This window comes from Dicentrarchus labrax, unplaced genomic scaffold (assembly GCF_905237075.1).
Source record: "Dicentrarchus labrax unplaced genomic scaffold, dlabrax2021, whole genome shotgun sequence".
Lineage (NCBI taxonomy): Eukaryota > Metazoa > Chordata > Actinopteri > Moronidae > Dicentrarchus > Dicentrarchus labrax.
In genome coordinates this window covers 7,562,234-7,581,333 of record NW_026136704.1, presented here as the reverse complement: position 1 = coordinate 7,581,333, position 19,100 = coordinate 7,562,234, and the positions used below count along the sequence as shown (strand labels likewise).

General features: G+C 41.5%; 2 protein-coding genes across 8 annotated transcripts in view; both read right to left on the bottom strand.

The window, feature by feature from the left end:
* Positions 1-14,066, bottom strand: part of LOC127363098 (large neutral amino acids transporter small subunit 4) — a 31,935-nt gene extending 17,869 nt beyond the window's left edge. The window contains exons 1-5 of one of the 2 annotated variants that reach the window (XM_051399572.1): positions 13,884-14,066; positions 10,773-10,994; positions 2,304-2,520; positions 2,146-2,201; positions 1,834-1,910 (exon numbers count right to left, since the gene is read on the bottom strand). In XM_051399572.1, the coding sequence (XP_051255532.1) occupies positions 1,834-1,910; positions 2,146-2,201; positions 2,304-2,520; positions 10,773-10,932 (510 nt within the window). In that variant the 5' untranslated portion in view covers positions 10,933-10,994; positions 13,884-14,066. The remainder of the gene's footprint in view (positions 1-1,833; positions 1,911-2,145; positions 2,202-2,303; positions 2,521-10,772; positions 10,995-13,883) is intronic. The other variant, XM_051399574.1, reaches the window with a different exon arrangement.
* Positions 14,067-16,228: 2,162 nt separating this feature from the next.
* Positions 16,229-19,100, bottom strand: part of LOC127361914 (unconventional myosin-Ic) — a 58,183-nt gene continuing 55,311 nt past the window's right edge. For all 6 annotated transcript variants that reach the window (XM_051397071.1, XM_051397075.1, XM_051397073.1 and 3 more), the window contains one exon: positions 16,229-18,955. In XM_051397071.1, coding sequence (XP_051253031.1) covers positions 18,929-18,955 — 27 coding nt within the window. In that variant the 3' untranslated portion in view covers positions 16,229-18,928. The remainder of the gene's footprint in view (positions 18,956-19,100) is intronic.

Below are 19,100 nucleotides of genomic sequence, written 5' to 3'. Positions count from 1 at the left end.
TACTATAGGGGTTAGAGGCCCTCCACGGCTAAAACAACACATACACACACACACACACACACACACACACACACACACACACACACACACACACACACACAGTGCTGACATACAGTAACACATACAGTAACACTCTTGCACGCACACAACACCGTTTTGACAGGTCTGGCCTTGTTGAGGGAGAGCAGCTGAAATCGGAGAAGACAAAAACAACCAGGCTGAGACTAAAGACTGGGGGGGTTGCAGTGGGATGAAACCAGCTGAGCAACTTCTGTGTGTGTGTGTGTGTGTGTGTGTGTGTGTGTGTGTGTGTCAGTCAGGGTCCCAGTAGGCAGTCCGAGTAGGAAACAGCGAAGCATGGGTGGAGAGACATACGCACACACACTCAGTTCCCCTGTTGCCGCTTCCTGTTTGTCTCCTCAGCGACAGCCTGTCTCTGCTCTCGGTGTGTTTTGTGATAAAGCAACGGAGTGTTTGGGCTGCAAGCGACACTGTTGCAAAGACATAATCTACCACGCATTAACAAAGTAAGGCATATATTGAACAATCTGCCTGTAACGTATTGATGGAGTTTGTTGATGTGTTTATCGTTGAGACTACATTAGAACTCTACCTCAGACCCTACAGAGGCGCTCTCACCTCCAGTACACTCTCTATTGTGCTGTTAGAACAATCACACATCTGTAGACATGCACTGTCCACACTGTCACACACACACACACACACACACACACTACTGATCCATGTGTCCTTGTGTGGATGAAATAGTAATGAGGAGAGGTCTTTTTTTGGCTCCCAGCCAGAGCAGCAGCGACGCAAGAGTGAATAATAGATTACTAATGCAGACTCGCTCTCTTTTAACCACTCTCTCCCTAAGGTCTCTCTCTCACGTGGCCTCTCCTGTGATGCAGCACTTTCTCTGACTGATGAGATCATCCTGACCATTGGTTTTATCCACTCCATCCATCCCTCCCTCTGCTCTCGTCCACACATCACTGCTCATCCTCTTCTCCCAGCGGTCTCTTGTCAACTGCTCGGCCGTCTGTCTCCTCGTCCATCTTTCCAAATGCCCCCCCCAAGCCCACCCCTAACGCTTTTTGTCCGTCTCTCTCTATCCACTGGCCCTGTTGTTCAGTGTCTGATGCTATCACTTCACAGCGCTCTCACCCACTCTGCTGCCTCTCTTTCCTCTCTCTCCTCTTCTTCCTCCCCACAATTTTCCTCTTTCGAAATCCCTACATCTCTTTTTCGTCATTTCATTTCCCCTCATATCAAATCTAGGTACTGTGGCATTCCTGTTTGCTGATATTCACTTTTTATTAAAAAATAGTCTCCCTATGCAGTTTCTGATCTTGTAGACTTTTTAACAGTTTTTTAAACTTTCTTTTGCATCTATTGCAATAACCATAATATACTTACATTTTCAATAGATTACCATTTGTTTGAACAGGAGGAGCATTCTTGTTTCGAGGGTTTTTGTGTGATTTGTTTTTAGTGTTTTTTCTTTGTTTTGAGTGAATGTAGAAATGTTTCGGCGTTTTAAAAACATATTATAATGTTTTATAAAATTAGATGGTTTGATACAGCTAATATAATACTCTTCTTCCATTTTGGATGCCCCGGCTCTCGGTTCCCTCAAATTTTGGCATTGTCAAGATTGCTTGTTATTGGTCAACGGCACAAATCTGCATGTCTAGATTCACCAAAGTTGAACACTGCACAAAAGCTCAGTGCAGATTTACTATGCCTCAAAACCATAACTGTAGGGGTATAACAACTTAATTTGACCAGTAAATATAAGTATTTCAGTCTTTATATAGCTTTCCTACTCACCGTCAGAGAAGTGAAGGTCATGCACATGCCTCCAAACCCATTCAACGCCAAAGCAAAGAAGATCAGGATGGACAGATCTGCAGGAGAGAGAGCAGATGAGACAAGGCAACTCCCACACATCCCATCTGATTGATTAAAGTGTCACCGCTGCATCAATACACTTTATGTGCCTGTGTGTACATGTGCTCTACAATATGGCTCACCTACAAAAGCAACATGACGGAGAGCAGTGTGTGAGGCAGTGCAGCCGTTCAGTGAACATATGATGCTGTTAAAGTGATGTATGTGAGTGACATGAGAAGGGATACTCACTGTTGGGATCACTGGCGCCGTAGGCGATGAGGAGGCAGGAAAAAGCAAAGCAGGCACTGGAGACACAAAGCAATGGGTTTAAGGCAATACATAAACCAAACACATCATATCTGTCCAATATCATAATATCAGAACATTGATTTATATTTGTGCCTTACCTGCCCAGGAGACGTAGCTTCCGTGGACCATATTTGTCCATGACAATGCCCATGGGCAGGGTGATGGCAGACAGCAGGAAGGAGCCCACAGTGAAGGCCAGGTTCAGCATCTCGTCCTGGTCCTTGCAGATGGTCCAGCCATTCATCTCAAGGTACTCCTCAGACTCAGACGCCTCCGATGTGGGTGCAATGGAGAGGTTGAGGCTGGAGCTGTTTTCTGGATGGGGAGAAAAATGAGAAAAGACGTTAGATTTGAACTGTCAGATAAGTCTATACTATATACTATATATATACTCTACAGTCTATACTGGTGTTTCTAAATGGCAGTGGACTATATCTAACATCTGCACACAATCCAGTCTGTGATGCTTTATACCCAGAGGTGGAAAGTAATTATGCATATTTACTTACATACTGTACTACGGAAAAGTTCTGAGGTACCTGTACTTTACCACAGTGTTTCCATTTTATGTAACTTAATACTTCTACTCCACTACATTCATGGGAAATGTTGTGCTTATAGACCATTATATTCATTTGACAGCTATAGTTAATGGATAAGTTTTTCTGTCAGTCTTCAGTCCAGACTGAAATTGACTTTCCATACAATGCCATCATCAGGTGGACATTTTAATGTGTCCAATACTTCCAATAACAAACAAAAATAATAATAAACTAATGACATTCCCATCAGCCTCAGCATGACATTAACATTTAGCTCAAAGGACCATGGCTCTTATTCTTGTTTACATTCAAAATAAATTATCTATATACAAATATGAATCATTGTTAATCATTGTTGTGAACATACATTAGCTCCGCTTCAGGCTGCTTACACATTCATGCATTAATAATAACAATCCAATAATATAACACTTTCTGTTTAACTTAATACATTAAACTGTTATATTATTCAGCAATTTCTTCAGTAAATCATCTTCCACAACTGTTTACACTAAAGGATAACAAAATGCACAGATTGAACAATGTGACAGCTCACTTATTTTCAGTATTATTGCTCTGTTTGTCACTAACTGAAAACGTTTCCATATCAAACATCAGAGTCTTGCTTTGATGAACAGTGCAAATCTGGGCTTTGAGTTTGTTTTTACATGAAATATCGGACATATTGGAGCTTTAAATCAACCAGTGGATGTCTTTTATGCTGCACAAACCGTCATTAGTTCCTCTGTTCTACAAATTATATTAAAATATATTAGCACCTGCTGACCTGTTCAGTCACTCTAGAGGTTTTGGTGTGATCTAAAACCAATGCCTTCTTGGTATTTCTCATGTTACTCTTTGAGGTCTGAGCTGCTACACTTACCCCTCCCTCTCTCAGAGCTGAGCTGCTGATCTAAAGGCCAGGAGACTCATTAAAGGTCAAGTAAACAAACTGAAGGGAAAACAACACAATACAGGGTAAACAAGCACCAGAAATAGTCACAGCTGCACCCCTCCATGGTGGAGGGGAACTCTCTCCGGCTCAGTCTGCCTCTCGCTGAATCACCGGTAAACACAGTCCACTGAGTTCATGAGGACTCTATTTCTGTCTATTAGACTGTTGCCTCTGGTGAAACTCTTGGTATCGACAGACAGACAGACAGACAGACAGACAGACTGGGGACAAAGAGGAAAACAACTCCTCATTCACCTTGACTTGTTTTTATTCAAACTGCCAGAGAAACAATAGAGACAGACTCAGCAGATAGCACATGTTTAATGTCTGGAGGAGGGAGGAAGGTATAAATAACTTAGTCATCAGTGTGTGTGAGTGTTTTCTTCATTTCAGTCCTGGGGGCAAGTTGTCAACAGCAGCTTCGTCCAACCAACAGAAGGGAAAATCTGCTTTGCCACTATGTTCTTAAAGCAGTGTGTGATATTGATTTCTGCCACTATTGAGCCAGCTTAAGGTACAAAGAGGCAGGTAGGAGGCATTCCCACTGGTCTGTGGGCCAAGGGGAGAATTCAGAGGAACAACAGGAAGCTATTTTGTAATATTAAATGCATCCTGGTGCAGAAAATTGGCCCAGTGCTCTGAAAGGATATAAGTAGGTGAAAGGTTACGTAGCTTAATGAACATCTGATGGCTGCAGTGTGTGTTGTCTTAATACTGGTACATCCAACAGTACACACAACTGTACATTCCCTGAGGGATGTGAGGACACTTGAGCTCAAGAGCATTAAAAACAGGCAGCTGCAGAAAGGACTCATTGGACTTAATGATGCAGAGCTATAATGATCTGTGGGCTTTTATAAAAAAGCATTTTAATCAGATACAGTGACAAATAAGTCTTCCCAAAAGGTCCTTTTGGTAGATGTTCTGGAGCTTTTCGATTGAAAAGGGTAGTTTCCCTATATAAGATTATATGACATGATCAAAAGCTTTCAGACCAGCTACTAAATGGACATCGTGGGAAGAATTTGTCAGCTGCTGTTTCCAGGTCAGGAATGAACTTCAGAGAGCTGTCAGCGGGACAACTTCAACTTTATGATCAGTATGAGTAGTTGCCTTAGTCGTATTGAATACTTTGTATGTTATTGTTGTTTGATGCTTTTTATGTGATCATTAAAAGATTTTCCAAGGACTCTATTTTAATTACTCCTGGCATTGAAAACATAACAGTCTCTGTTGGAACTGGGTTTAGTATTTAGAGTCAAATTCCTCGTGTATACATACTTGGCCAGCAAAGCTAATTCTGATGACCGTTAACTTGGTTTTCAGTGGAGAGTTTTAGTGTAGCATAAAAGTTTTGATTTTGTTGTCAAACCTAATTTTAAAAAATGGTTAAACACAAAGTCTAGATTACAGCATGCTAGCAGCTCTAGCTGAGCTATGCTCTGAGATACATGCTAACCTCCGTATTTAAAAATGATGATAATGAAATGATATTTTTAAAACAAAGTACACGCAGGCTGATGGGAATTACTTTAGCCTGACAATGTAGTTACATTAAATGTGTAGGGACAGTTAGGCAGGAAAGTCAACAAAGTTATTCCACTTGTTCTTGAGGAATGGAGATATTTCACCTCATAAATGTCTTCCATAAATGTTCATCCTCTGGGAACCATGAATGATTGTACAAATTTGTGCCAGTCCATTCAATTGTCCACATATTTCAGTCTGGACCAAAGTGGTGGAGTGAATGTGCTAGTGTGGCTAAAAGCTCAAAAATATGACCTCCTCTATAAAAAGAAAAAAGCTCTCTGTGATCAAACCTTTCTGTCAATATGGAGATTATGTGCTCTGCTCTCAGGCTGGTATTTTAGGTGTATTGGAGCAGTGTAAGTGCTGACTGTTGGACTAACAGAAGAGAGCAGCATCGCTCCCCCAGCAGCCTCGGCTGCTGACTAATCAAATGGCCGCAGCAAACCTGAGTCAATAAGGGAAAAGCCCGGACCACACACACACACATACAGGTGAATACACTCAAGGGTATAAAGGCTGACTAGATCTTCTGTGAAAGTTCTTCCTGATGAATCACACAGTGTACACCTGCTATCCTTCAGAGGGTGTTTCTCATTCATGTGAACGCCATGTTCTGTTTACGTTTCGCCAAATTCCCTTTTGCTTTTTTATGCCACTCCCTTGTCTTCTATACATACAACAGATGTCAAACAGACTCGCCTCCTGCAGAGTCAGTTGGTTAAATGATAACTAGGATATGGTAGCAGCTTTGTATCCTTGAAACAAAGTTGGCCCTTTATTCACCTGTAGATAGCGCCCAAATACAATTACCAGCCTGATCAATGGCACATTAAAACAACACACTGACAGGAGAGTAATCACAGAGTGTGTTAGGAGGAATAATGCAGTCAGATCCCACAGTACACAAACCTCATCAGTGTAACAGTGGTCATATCAACAAATAATTAGCAGGCAGTTATCTCCCAGAGAGCTCATGGTGATTAGAGGCTGCTTATATAAGGATGCAGTCGTCATTGTGTAAAGCTGCTGGGGTCAAGTGATGGTGAGAAGAGGATCTTATCTAAAAGCCTCAGGGCAACATGAAACACACAGAGAAGGGAAACAAATTCACAATTTGTGTCTTCAACTCAAGTGTTTCAACTATTCAAATCCTTCACTGTTTTCTTTTTAGCAATGACGCACATTCTGTTCACACTGACCAAAAACAAGCCCTTTCTATCGACGGAGCAAACACAGCAAATACACACACGTTGGTTTTATCTTCCAGAAACAACCGAGAATCTCCGTGTGAGAAAGCCGCTGACAGGCAGAGACAAAGGAAGGTGAGCGCGGTTCGTGAGTTAGACGAAAGAATGTACATCTTTCTGTTTGCACTGTGACACACAGACACACATGCAGACACATATGACACCTACAGAGCAACCACAACCTCACTGTGGGATAGCAGGCTGAGCAGAACTGATGCACATCAACATGAGTTTCAACATGTGAAAGAACAGGTGGCCACAGTGTAGAAATAGAAAACTGTGAACTTTTAGGGAAGGCTTGGTTGTTCAGAGATATACAATGTATTTATTTACTGCTGAATTATAAGAAGATTAAATATTCACTTGTCTTCCCTTTTATAGTGCTGTTAGAACACATACAGAGTGCTCTGTTCAGATAGTCAGAAAGGTTTATGCTGCCAAAACTCTGGAAAAAGAACCAACATTAAAGGATTGGTTGACATTTTTTCAGGTGTGTCCCAAAAACATCATATGTACATTGAAGCAGTTTTTAGTTGCTGTACTTGCACTTGCTGTAGTCAATACTGACAGATCACTTCCTTGTGCAGTTCTCATGTATTAAGGATCAAGGAAATTTTTATTTATCATCATAGACAAGGTTGAACAACAAAATCAAAGTTTGCAGTCCCTTCATGCCACGCACAGAAAAAGATACTTAAATGTATATATTTATAGTAAAATAAAATAAAATACAGTTATGTATATACATATGCTTACACCCAGGAAATAATTCTGCACTGCATCTTTTAAATTTACATCTGGGGAAATGTGAATAGCAGCAACAACACAGTAATGATGATATGGTTTCATCTTCACATAAAAAGAAACAGTGCCATCCACTCTGACTGCGTTTGAGCACCGAGCGTCATCAATGGAAACACAGAGTCTGCCTACTCTCAGTCTACGCATGAGATGAGAGACAAAATGTCCTTGTTTTGAACAAAAATGCTGTTCAGCTCAGCTGCAGCTAACATGAGTTGATCAAATCAAGTGGAAATCATTCAAAATTAAAGTCTTTTAATTGGGAAATCCCCTCTTTGTGTTACTGTCCCTCTACCACTGCACAGCAAGAAAACCGTGTCCGGGGAAACACGAAGAGGGAATTTCACACTGGAAAGGCTGTAATGCCCATTCAATTAGACTAACTATGACTGTTGAGGCCCTTTTGTAGCTTTGTCTGCACTTTAGAATCTGTAATTACAACGAGGACTGTAGATTTTGTCACCCATCACTCACATTAGAGTGAGATCTCTTCCTAGTACAGAGAAGAGGTCTGGTTACACAGACCAATGTTCATATAGTAAATGTAAGCCTGTCCCTTAATCTGATCTCTTCTTAAATTCACACTGAAAAGTCTCCACAATGGCATTTAAACCTCATAATGAATGCAGATAGCCATTAGTAGGACAATGCTACATGTTTGCACATATTTTCCCCCCAAGGATGGACAAACACTGACTCTGTGAGAAAAGAGAAAAACAGCATATGTTGCACCTTCTTGACCTGATTTCAAACTTCTCAGCCCTACAAGTAAACATCAGAACTGCTGATTTAACACCACTTAGCAGGTCAGAGAGCTGTGACAAGAAAGTGGAGGCATGTTGTGAGCTGAGTCGATGGCAAGGATACCTAAACCTAATCCAATCAATAAAACATCAATGGATCTGCAGATTTCATTCATGGTCTATGCTGTATCCACCGACAGACCGAGCAGTTAATACAGACCTACAGTACCCACAGTGACAATGACAGCAGCCTCTGGTAGGGTCATGTTATAATGTGAGAGGGACACAACCATTTAAATGGTCCATATTCACATATTAGCCCTGCAAGGCTTTCATCAGTGCTCCTTTGTAGGATATAAAGAGAGAAATACACAGACAAGAGACAGAAACAGAGGATCAAAGCAACAAAGTCAGAAAACAGCCAGTGTCACTGTGGAGAATGAAGGGATGAATGCTCTCATTCAAACACCAACCTGCTGCCTGGCATTGGAGACAACTCACAACACCACCAATGGTGAATATGATGACTACCTGTGGTTTCAGTATGTTGTTGTTATGTTTAATCTGACCTACATTGCTACTGAGTGGTTACCAAGCCCCCAGGAAGAGCGCCTGGCTTTAAAGCCAATTTGACATAGTGGCCAAACTGTGTAATGACAGAAAGGGCCCAAAAAACATTTTCCCATAACAGTGGATACAGGATTTGCATGTCCCAACCCCCTTTCACTATTAGAATTTGATCAATTTGGTTCGATAACATTTGGAAAGTCGGAGGGCTATACTCACTCTGTGGGCTGCACAATGTGGAAGATCTGGCTAATTTTATGCCAAGAAGTCGAACCTTTTTTGGCTTCATATGCCACTGAGCAGCTTCCACAGGAATGAACAGAGCCCAGTCTCCTGCGCTGTATCCAGTTCTCCTTAAAGAACCAGTGCTTAGGATTTAGTGGCAGTGAAGTTGCAGATTGCAACCAACTGAATACAGCTCGCCTTCCAAGTATGTAGGAGAAACTATGGCCATGAAAAACACAAAAGGCCTTATCCACAGCCAGTGTTTGGTTTGTCCCTCCTGGGCTACTGTAGAAACATAGAAGCGGACTCCATAGGAGAGGACCCGCTCCCTCTATATATTAAAACAGCTCATTCTAAGTCAATAAAACACAACAATGATTCTTATATTAAGGTGATTATACACTAATAAAAACATAGCTATGAATATTATATTCTGCCGATAGATCATCCTAAATATTACACGCTGGACCTTGAATACTACCAAAACCTACATCTGATATGATTTTCCAAGCCAAAGCCTTGTCATAATAATAACTCTGAGTGCAGCAGCTTCCTGCGCCGCCTTTGATCATAGAGAACCAAGGACATGAATAAAATACTAATAAAAATAATAAAACCTAATCTGCTCAGTAGTGTGCTGGTTTGCTGTGCAGGAGTTCTTCTCCTTCTGAAGCCTGTTTAGAGCCTGCCTGCTGCTTCTGTATTGACTTGTTTTCCATGAGGAAACTCCAAACTGGTGGATCAATGAGAATCTTGAGTGTTTGCTAATACGCAGGTAGCTGCTTCTCTCAAAGGTCGCTGAGGACAAAACACTTTAGCAATATGAATGAGAACTAGAGAACATGGTTGAAGCTGTTTTTAAGGTGAAACCTGAGCACTTCCATAAAAAAAAGCCCTTTGTATGCTTGTTTGTGTGTCCTTAAATCTCCATAATTCACAATCCACCACACCCACTCAGCAAAAAGCACCCCGGGGTGTTGCAATCATGTCTGTTGAAAGCGTTTAGTTTCCCAGCAGCTCAGAGATACTCAGGGTGTCGTCATGCAAGGTCGTCTCATTAACACCCCATTCAAACTCTGTTTAAATCCAAAGAGCCCAGAATGAGGCTGTTTTTGTGAAACAGAGGGAGCAAACGGGACTGTTAGTGCTTAAGGTGAGCTATATGCAGCTTCTTTGCATGACACGTGTTTGTGTTAGCAGCAGCAGTGAAAGTAGTAGTAATAGTATTAGTAATAAACAACTACAGTTTCTTATATGATCAACCAAATTACATGTAATTTATCTCTAGTTTAAAGGATTCACCTGATGAAGTGTTATAACATTAAAATAAGTTCCTCTGGTGCTGGAAGAACTCTGATCCATCCTTACTTAAAGGGGAACTCCACTCTACACATTTCGGTGTTTTTGCCGGTGCTGGGAGTATGTGAGTAAGTGAAGCTCCAGAAGGAGCGGCACAAAATCTGATAAATTGCCTCTAGTGATGTCACTTGAGTCAGTGTGCAGTGCTAAATTGAGGAAGCACTATAAGTACCAGCGCAGCAATGTAAAACTTCCCGTATTCATCATTCTAATTATATATAAGTGTTATCAGCTAAATATACTTAAAGTAGTTTGTTTTGCAGTAAAATGTCCACTGACACCTGAAATATGACAAGAGACCCCTGATAGATATTTTTTGTAGGGGGTCATAAGCCAAAGATATTGGGATTGGGCTCTTTAAGAGTGACATATATTTATTCTAGGCTTTTAGGTAAAATCTTAATCAGTAACTATAGCAAATAAATTAAAGTGTGTAAGTGTAAATGTAAATACTTTAAAACTGTGCTGAAGTACAACTGAGTAAATGTGCTTAATTACTTTCACCACTAATAGTGTCAAACAATTCTGCAGCCTCCCCCATCCAAATGAATCCATAACCTCGCCTCCTTTGTTAAATATGACCATGACGCTGACTCACCTGGTCCTTTGCACAGGTAGGAGTAGAAGCCCTCAGACTTGAGCATGATGAGCAGGGATCCCCATCCCAGCAGCACGGCAGAGAAAAGCAGGTTCTCAATGACCGCCGTCACCGCCATCCACCAGCGGCGGGAGAACGCTGTGGCCAGGGTTGGAGCCATCTCAGCGGGGTTGGAGGTAGCACTTCACCGGCCTGACTGGAGGTGAGCGAGGCTGCTGGAGCCTGGAAGACAAGGATGTTGAGAAGATGGTCGTTATATTTAGGATTCTGCTGGGGTTAAATATTCCAAAACACAGAAAGAACCATGTCAGATAATATGTGATGCATTATTTCTGGGAACTTTAACTATTACAGATATGATCTAAACAAATGGTCTGTATCTTTCCAGCAATATTGTATTGTTGTTTACTTACATGTACATAATAGTTATAAGCTTATGTTTACAGATCTTTATTTACCTTAATGTCGTTGTTTTTGGCTGTATGTTTATTCATATCATCCTGAAAACTGTTCCTGGAACTGTGTGTGAGTACATTGAGGGCAACTTAAACCCGGAGTCAAATTCCTTCTTTGTGTACATATACTTGATCAATAAAGCTGATTTTGATTCCGTGCTGCTTAATTTCACAGGAACGTGTTTTGGATGACTCTCTGGGTCTGAACCATATACATTTCTTTGTTCCTGCCTGATGGAGATGATGATGGTGGAATAGAGGAAGACTCTCAAACAGAAAACAGCTGAGGCCTTTGAGGTTTAAAACCCCTCCTTTAAATATCAAAAACTCCCGCCCCTTGACATATATGATTGGCTTGAGGGTTTACCAGGTCTTCTCCTATTGGCTGCCAGTGACATGGTTTGTGCAGCAGCTACACGTGAGGTTGATGTTGCGTTCAGTCCCTGTGGGGGGAGACTACAGTGGGGTCTTTATTGTCAGAAAATGTGCCTTCTGCTCAGTTTCTTACATTAAAATGTACATTTAGAGGCTATGAGTTCAATGCTAGAACACAACTGCCAAATTCATCAACCACAGCTTCCTATATTTCGTTGTCAACGATTCACAGATAAAAAGAGACCTGTAGCCTTCTTCAATGTGGTAGTAAAAACATCGACAGGACTCGACTATGTGCTGGAGTTTCTTTGTTTGTATAAAAACTTAAACGGAGATGTTGCACTGTTTGAGTGGGCGTGTGTGACAAAGCTACTTTGGTGGTAAACAACAGTGTGTTTACAGGAAACTCCACTGCTCGTGAATGCAGCGCGAGCTCCAGCCGGTTCGAACCAGTGCGGCGCGAGACTCTGTGCCTGTTGGCTCCGGCTGTCAGCGCTCGCGCTGCTGTGTACAGGCTCCGTTTCTATCTAATAACTAATAACTAATGACTAATATCTATATCTAATAACTAATAACTAATATCTATAACGGTGAACGGCTGCATGTACAGACAAAAATACACAAAACAATAATCAATGAAACACGTGAACCCGAGTGTAAATAAATATACCGTCTAATTTTAATTCATAAATATATTCTTTACAACATAAACAATCTACAGAACAGATAACCTACTGATAACAAGTGAATCAATGATGTGGTATTGTCTTGTGTTTTTTCGGGGACATAAACTATAAAACATGACCTGAATTAATAATAGAAATAATCGTTTGTTATGCACCAAGTGTAAATATAACTTTTATTATCATTATTATTATTATTATTATATATTATATTATAACTAAAGCTGGCCCTAAACTAATCTGTATGACACATTGTCTGAATAACTTGGTGTCAGTCATCGCCCCCAGCACAGGAGACCATCCACAATATGACAGTCCCATCCCGCACAGTGCATCCTGGGATCCTGTGTGTGTTTGAGCAGTTAATCAGCAGATGATCGCACTGAGGACAATAACACAAAGTATATTGCGGTGAATGAAGAGCAGCGCTGGAACTGGTCTGAACTGGACTGAAATCATCCGCACAATACACCCCCCCAACCCCAATCTGCATCTCCAACCCCCTCCCCACACAGTCAGTTTAGCCAGAAGCAAACACTGGGGTTCCGGTTGCTAGCTTCAAAATAAAAGACCAACGAAGGCTGCTGCTTAGAAAGGTATTGTGCGTGAGATAAAAGCGCCAACATTAACCTTGTAGGACCCACTCGGAAGTTTGTATCATCATAAACAAGGAAAAAGGTTAAATTAACAGAAAACTGCGTGTAACACAGTAAAATAATAAGAGCACAAAACACAACAGTAGACTATATCATAAATGATGATGATAAATAATGTTATAAAGTAAGTCCTTTAAGAAACCGAGTGTTTTTCTGAGCGCGTCTTTATGCTTTTATTTTGAAGGTAATTTCTACCCTTTTCCGGCTTTAGACGGCGTGTTTCTCAGCATCTTGACGCGAGAGGCGCTCAGCTGTTCAGCATCAACAACAGCAGCTACGGGGAATTACCATCCTGCTGCTGAGACAAAGACAGTTAACTATCAGCCAAATGGCAACTAAAACCCTCCGGACACAAGACCCTCAGCAACCCCCCCCCCAGCTGTTCCCCTCAGATCCAGCTGTTTTTTCTTTTAGAAATACAATCCTAACTTTCATGCTGAATACGCGCTCGACTGTCCTCACTGTACCCGAGCCAAATAAAGGAAGGGGAAAGTCACCAATGGAAGAAACTGTAATCACTCAGCTCAGTCTGATCCAGTATAATCAGCTAAGTGTGTGTGTGTGTGTGTGTGTGTGTGTGTGTGTGTGTGTGTGCAGTGCATGTAACACACTGATCAGAGGAGACAGAAGGACTCAGTGGATAAAGACACGGACTGAAAGTTGATCACGGAGCAGCAGACTGTTGCAGCCTCACCTGCGGCCGTCCAACAGAGAGACACCCGGAGAGGAGACGCTCTCAGGGGGGGAGAGGACTGCAGAATGATGAGGTGTAAGGTAGTGTCACTGTGAGATGGTGATTCCTTCCGTGAGTCAGCCTCTCTCCTCCAGTGAAGTGCACAGTGTGTGTGTGTGTGTGTGTGTGTGTGTGTGTGTGTGTGTGTGTGTGTGTGTGTGTGTGTGTGTTTGTGAGGAGCAGAGCATCCTTTGGTGCGGACAGCCTACCCGAGCCTGTGGATTCAGGGACAAACGGAGCCTCCTCAGTCAGATCTGTCTCTGCGCGTCCAAATGTCCCTCGGCGGCAAACACACAGGGCAAAAAGATCGTGTAGGGCGTCTCTTTGGTTTCTTTGAATCACTATATTTCTCCTCTCATCCTCATTGCCGCCGCTTTATAGCAGCGCAGGAGCGGTGCACAAACACCAGCGCCTCCCCATTGGCCCGTGGCTGAGCTAGAGACCAGTCGCAGCCAATCAGAGCGCGCCAATGTTACATGTGTGTTGTTTCTCAATACTAAAAAATAGTTGGGGAATGTTTGGACACCGAACAGCTGATAATTATGGAAAACAACACACTGAAAGAAAAAACAATGCGGTCTATAGGACAACACAGAACACTGCATTTAAATGTGATGCTATACAGAGACAGTGAAAGCACTAAGACTTTGAAAGAAGGCAAATGGGGGGGGGTGCATACTTAAAAAGGTATGTTCACTATGTCATACAACGTAATTAACAGTGAATACACTCCTTAAGGAAATCAGCTCGTTTGGTGCAAGCAGAACCGTTACGGGAACTAAATGTCCTCATTCTGCTTTCAAACAATAGAAAGTGAGTCAGGAGAAGTCTGAACGCCTCAGTGGGATCTTTGCTCTGATGTGACAATGTAGTGCATGAACTGCGACCCAGTGAAGTCCTAATCCTTGTTTTCTGTGTGTAACAAAAGTCTATAAGCACTGCTGCCACACCTACAGCATATATAGGCTATAAATCCTGCCAGCAGCATGTGAGTTGACTCACTGTTCACTCCCAACTTCATACCTAACGTCTAATTCCTAGAAGTACATGAGAGGAGGGTTCACATGGTCCCCAGTGGAAAGGACAGCTGAAAACAAAAACCACTGGCAGGAATAGTTACAGCGAGGGCGACACCTAGTGGCTGCTTCTGACTGTGACACTGAGGGTTTGTGCTGAACGCTGTGTATTTGACTGAACATTAAAGCAGCTGGACAGACAGACAGACAGACAGTGAGCTGAAACTCAGTATAAAGCTCAGTGGAGATGATTCACATGCAGATGAGGTGAGAACTCCCTGGTGGATCCTCTCTCTGAGCGACCTCTTTCACATCCTCACTTCCATACATTGTTAGAAAAATATTGATTATAGCCGCTTTAAAGCTGCAGTAGGCAGTTTATTTTTGGTGTCACTGGGTAAAAAAATCTATCATAAGCTTTCAGTACATTGTAATTCAAGTGCTGGGAGAACTGGGAGGACTTCTACTCCTCCTCTCTGGTTTCAGACTTTAGTCAATCCCAGTCTGTCAGACCCAAAGTGTCTGTATGTGACCGACTGAGAATGAATTTAACAATCAACTATCTTTCTCCAGAATCATTTCCTGCACCTTTTAGTTAAAGTACAGTATTAGTAGTTGTAATGTATCAAAAGTACATAAAATTGGCTCATTAAGTGTTTTATTTTGTTGTTTAATCTACAACAGTGAATTATATTATATAAAAAGTACAACATTTATCTGTAAAATATAGAGTAGAAGAACAATTGAATAAAATGTAGCAGAAATACCTCAAAACTGTACTTTAGTGAATGAACTACATTCCACCAGTGTTGATGGATTAAAACAGGACTACCACAGACCCCGGGGCCCTTAGAGGTCAGGAGGCCACTAAGCCAGAGCCTCTTTATAATAGGGACTGTTATTAAGAAATGTCAGTGGACTCAAATCCTGTAGAAGTTAAGAAACATTCACCAGAAGGAATACAACATTTCATCATCCCTACTTTTGACTTCTTGAAAGGAACTGGATGACCCTTTGACTTTAATGTAGGCTGGGTTTTATCCTCTTTTTAATTCATATCAAGCACCAAGGGCTGACTTCATTAGCACGTCACAGTATTATGTTTTACTGCTGTGTGCTTGTGGCTGATACATCTTTGTTTCTGAAAATAGCCACAGAAATATATCTGAAAAAAAGAACAGGGATCACCTAATAACACAATGTTGGACCGTGGAATACTACTCTTTAATAGGGAGGTTATGATTTTTCTTAGTTTCTATCATATATAATGTTACAGTGTTGGATCTGATCTGCTCTGAATGCAAAACGTTTCCAATTTCTTTATCTGGTTATCCACACAAACTGCACACCACCTATTCAGAGGACAGCACACACCGTCCACACTGAAACACAGAATACAAACGTTACATCAGACACTGGGACACACACACGCACACACACACGCACACGCACACACACACGCACACGCACACGCACACGCACGCACGCATGCACGCACGCACACGTAAACTAGAAGTAAACAAACAGACATTCATCAGTTTGCATTTACTTTTCAAATTTATTGTTCAAATCTTTAGTATCTTATCTTTTAGTGTGTTGGCATAATTATACATTGGTGTGGTGCATACAGTAAGTCAGGACTGATAACAGGAGTGCATCTGTAAATCAATAGATAAACTTGGGATTTGGTTTGAATAAAGCTTATACACATAGAGGGAGGAGACCTTTAGGTGCTGCTGGGAGACCGGACTCTAAGGAGGTATTTCTCTTACAGTTCCACACAGATCTGTTGTATTGCTATCTGACAAGGCACATGAACAAGTTTGCGTGAACAAACAATACTAGAAGCTTTTTCTCCCAAAATGTTTCACATCAAACCTCAGCTGGCTTGAATCCGTCATTTATAACACAGAACACAAACTGTACACATAGATATCCCTCCTGAAAAACAACATAACATTCAGAACCGACATAATAATATAATATAAATCATACATCACAGAATCACTATAAATCAACAGGGTCTTTGGCTAGTATACTTTAAGTGCAGTCGCACAGTCCTGCCTCGGCATATTGCACCCTCCGCGCCACCCAGAGCCACGTAGAGAAAAAGTTCTGTCATTGAGCGAGGTTTGGGGGAAAAACAACTAAAACATTTTGGAGCTCCTCTCAAAAGTTTTCAATAACACAACTTTTTCAGGATTGGTCTTAAGTCAGAGTTCAGGTTAGACAGAGAGAACTGGTCTACAGGAGGCCCTCAACCTGAACTGGTTTTATATCTCTACAAGAATGCATCAATATTTTACTGTTGTCAGGATTTAATGAAGATTTTTGGTGTGGTTTAATAAGTTAGATGATATTTCAGGAGAAGTTTTTCTACCCTGAAAAGGGCATAATTCTGGAAAGAACTCCACTGTTTGTATTTTCTGGCGATGTAGGAATAGTTTGACATTTGGGGAATGCACTAATGAGCTTCTTTTTTGTTTTTTTAACAGAAAATTTGATGAAAAGCTCAATATGACTTTCACATCTGTGCGCTCCAAATGAAGCTACAGCCAGGAGGCTAGCGTGATCAAGATGGAAACCGCTAGCTGGCTCTGTTCAAAGGTAACAATAAAATCACTAATTAACACGTTTTATTTGTGAAGTTGGTATAAAAAACAAAAAGTGTAAGAGGATTCTTTACATTTGCACAGAGCCAAGCTAGCTGTTTCCCCCTAATGCTAAGCTAGCCAGCTCCTAGCTATAGTTTCATATGTAGCAATTATATGAAATTTACCAAAATGTAAAACTATTCCTTTAAAAATGTCCCATTTAAACATGTCAAACATCTGGACAATACACAGCTATTAGTAGCTTCGATGTAAAACCCTTTCTGGTCTTCATGTGCATTTTAGCCGAACCAAAAGGACCAAAGTTCAATAACATTCCTTTAAATTGTGAGTTTTAGTCCCACGCTTTAAATGCCATTTGAGGGACGTAGAATTGTAAAAAGTGAGAGACACCAACATAAAAAAATGATTATAGGGGTTTGAAACATATGTGTCAAACCCTAGTCAGGTGTAGCCGTCGGACCAGTTCAGTCGTAGGGAAACACAAGCTCCAGTTCTGAGACTACAGGCAGGTCAAAGGTGGAAGAATGGAGGAAATGTAGCCGACGACAGAGAGAGACGCTGGGGTCTTCGACCAATCAGAGCATGCTATGTGGTTCTGAACAAGGGGTCTCTGTACAGGAAGCTGGAACAATATTCAGTCAGAGGACGATGTTTCTATCTACACGTAACTCGACTCATTCTGGCGTTGAGTGTCATGGTCTTCAATGAATATGAATACATTAGTCAAGGAGAAAGGCACGAGCTCCTGGGGCCAAGGCAAACGACTGCTGCGTTCTATCGTCTTTCTTCTCACCTCTCTCTTGCCGTTTCTCACTCGCTCCTCACATACTTTGTTCCTTTTTGCAGCATTTACACTGCACGCTGTTCATTTTATGTAGTGAATCCCTCTTGACAAGCTCCCTTCTTATTCTAACACTGCACAATTACAGCCGTACATTCAACTATTTATTCTGATTTAGCGAGCCACAGTCTGACACTACCGGCCTTTTCGTGCCGGGGCATCTTCATTTTTTACTGAAGAATTACTCTTCCTCGCCCCCGATCCTCTCAACAGCTATCCTACATACTGTCAGCCTTGTTCTAATTCAATTTAATTCACGCCTTCATGCTTCAATAACCAGCCAACCACCCCAGTTAGACAAGTAGTGTCAGCGAGACAATCAAGCCTATAAATCAAGCAGAAAAGGTAAACAGGAAAGAAAAGAGGCAACAACAAACCCTGATTTTCATCAACAACAATCCCCGTCTTCTCATTGTTGTCTTTTAGTCTGACTTTTCTCCCTCATTGTTTTTCTTGGTCATGTTCCCAAATAAAGCACAATAAACACACATGGTGCAAGAAAAATGCACCAAAATATTTGTTATTCCTTGGCCTCATATATAAAATCAGAATATTCAAACAGCAACAGTATTAATCCCAAAAATATAATATATAAACATAAATATATCAATTAGTTTTGCTGGATTTTTATTTGTTTTTTTTTTTTTTTTTAATTGGAAGCACATGCCACCCTGTGGTGACAGCTGGCGTCTGATTGGCTTAGGCAGAGCGGGGTCTGCGGTTGCGTGATTGGAGGATGGGAGAGGTCAGGAGTACTTGTCCTGGTGCGTTCAGAGGGGCCATCATCTGGAGTTCAGCCTGGGAGCCGTCTGGAAGACATCCAGAGGAGAAAAACATCACATCACGTCAGAGGTCAACAGAGTGGACTGTCAGGAAGCAGGAAGTAACCACACTGCGACAAGAGCTGCACCAAACAGTGTGAATCCAATGTCTCCATTCACAACTTGTCCCAAA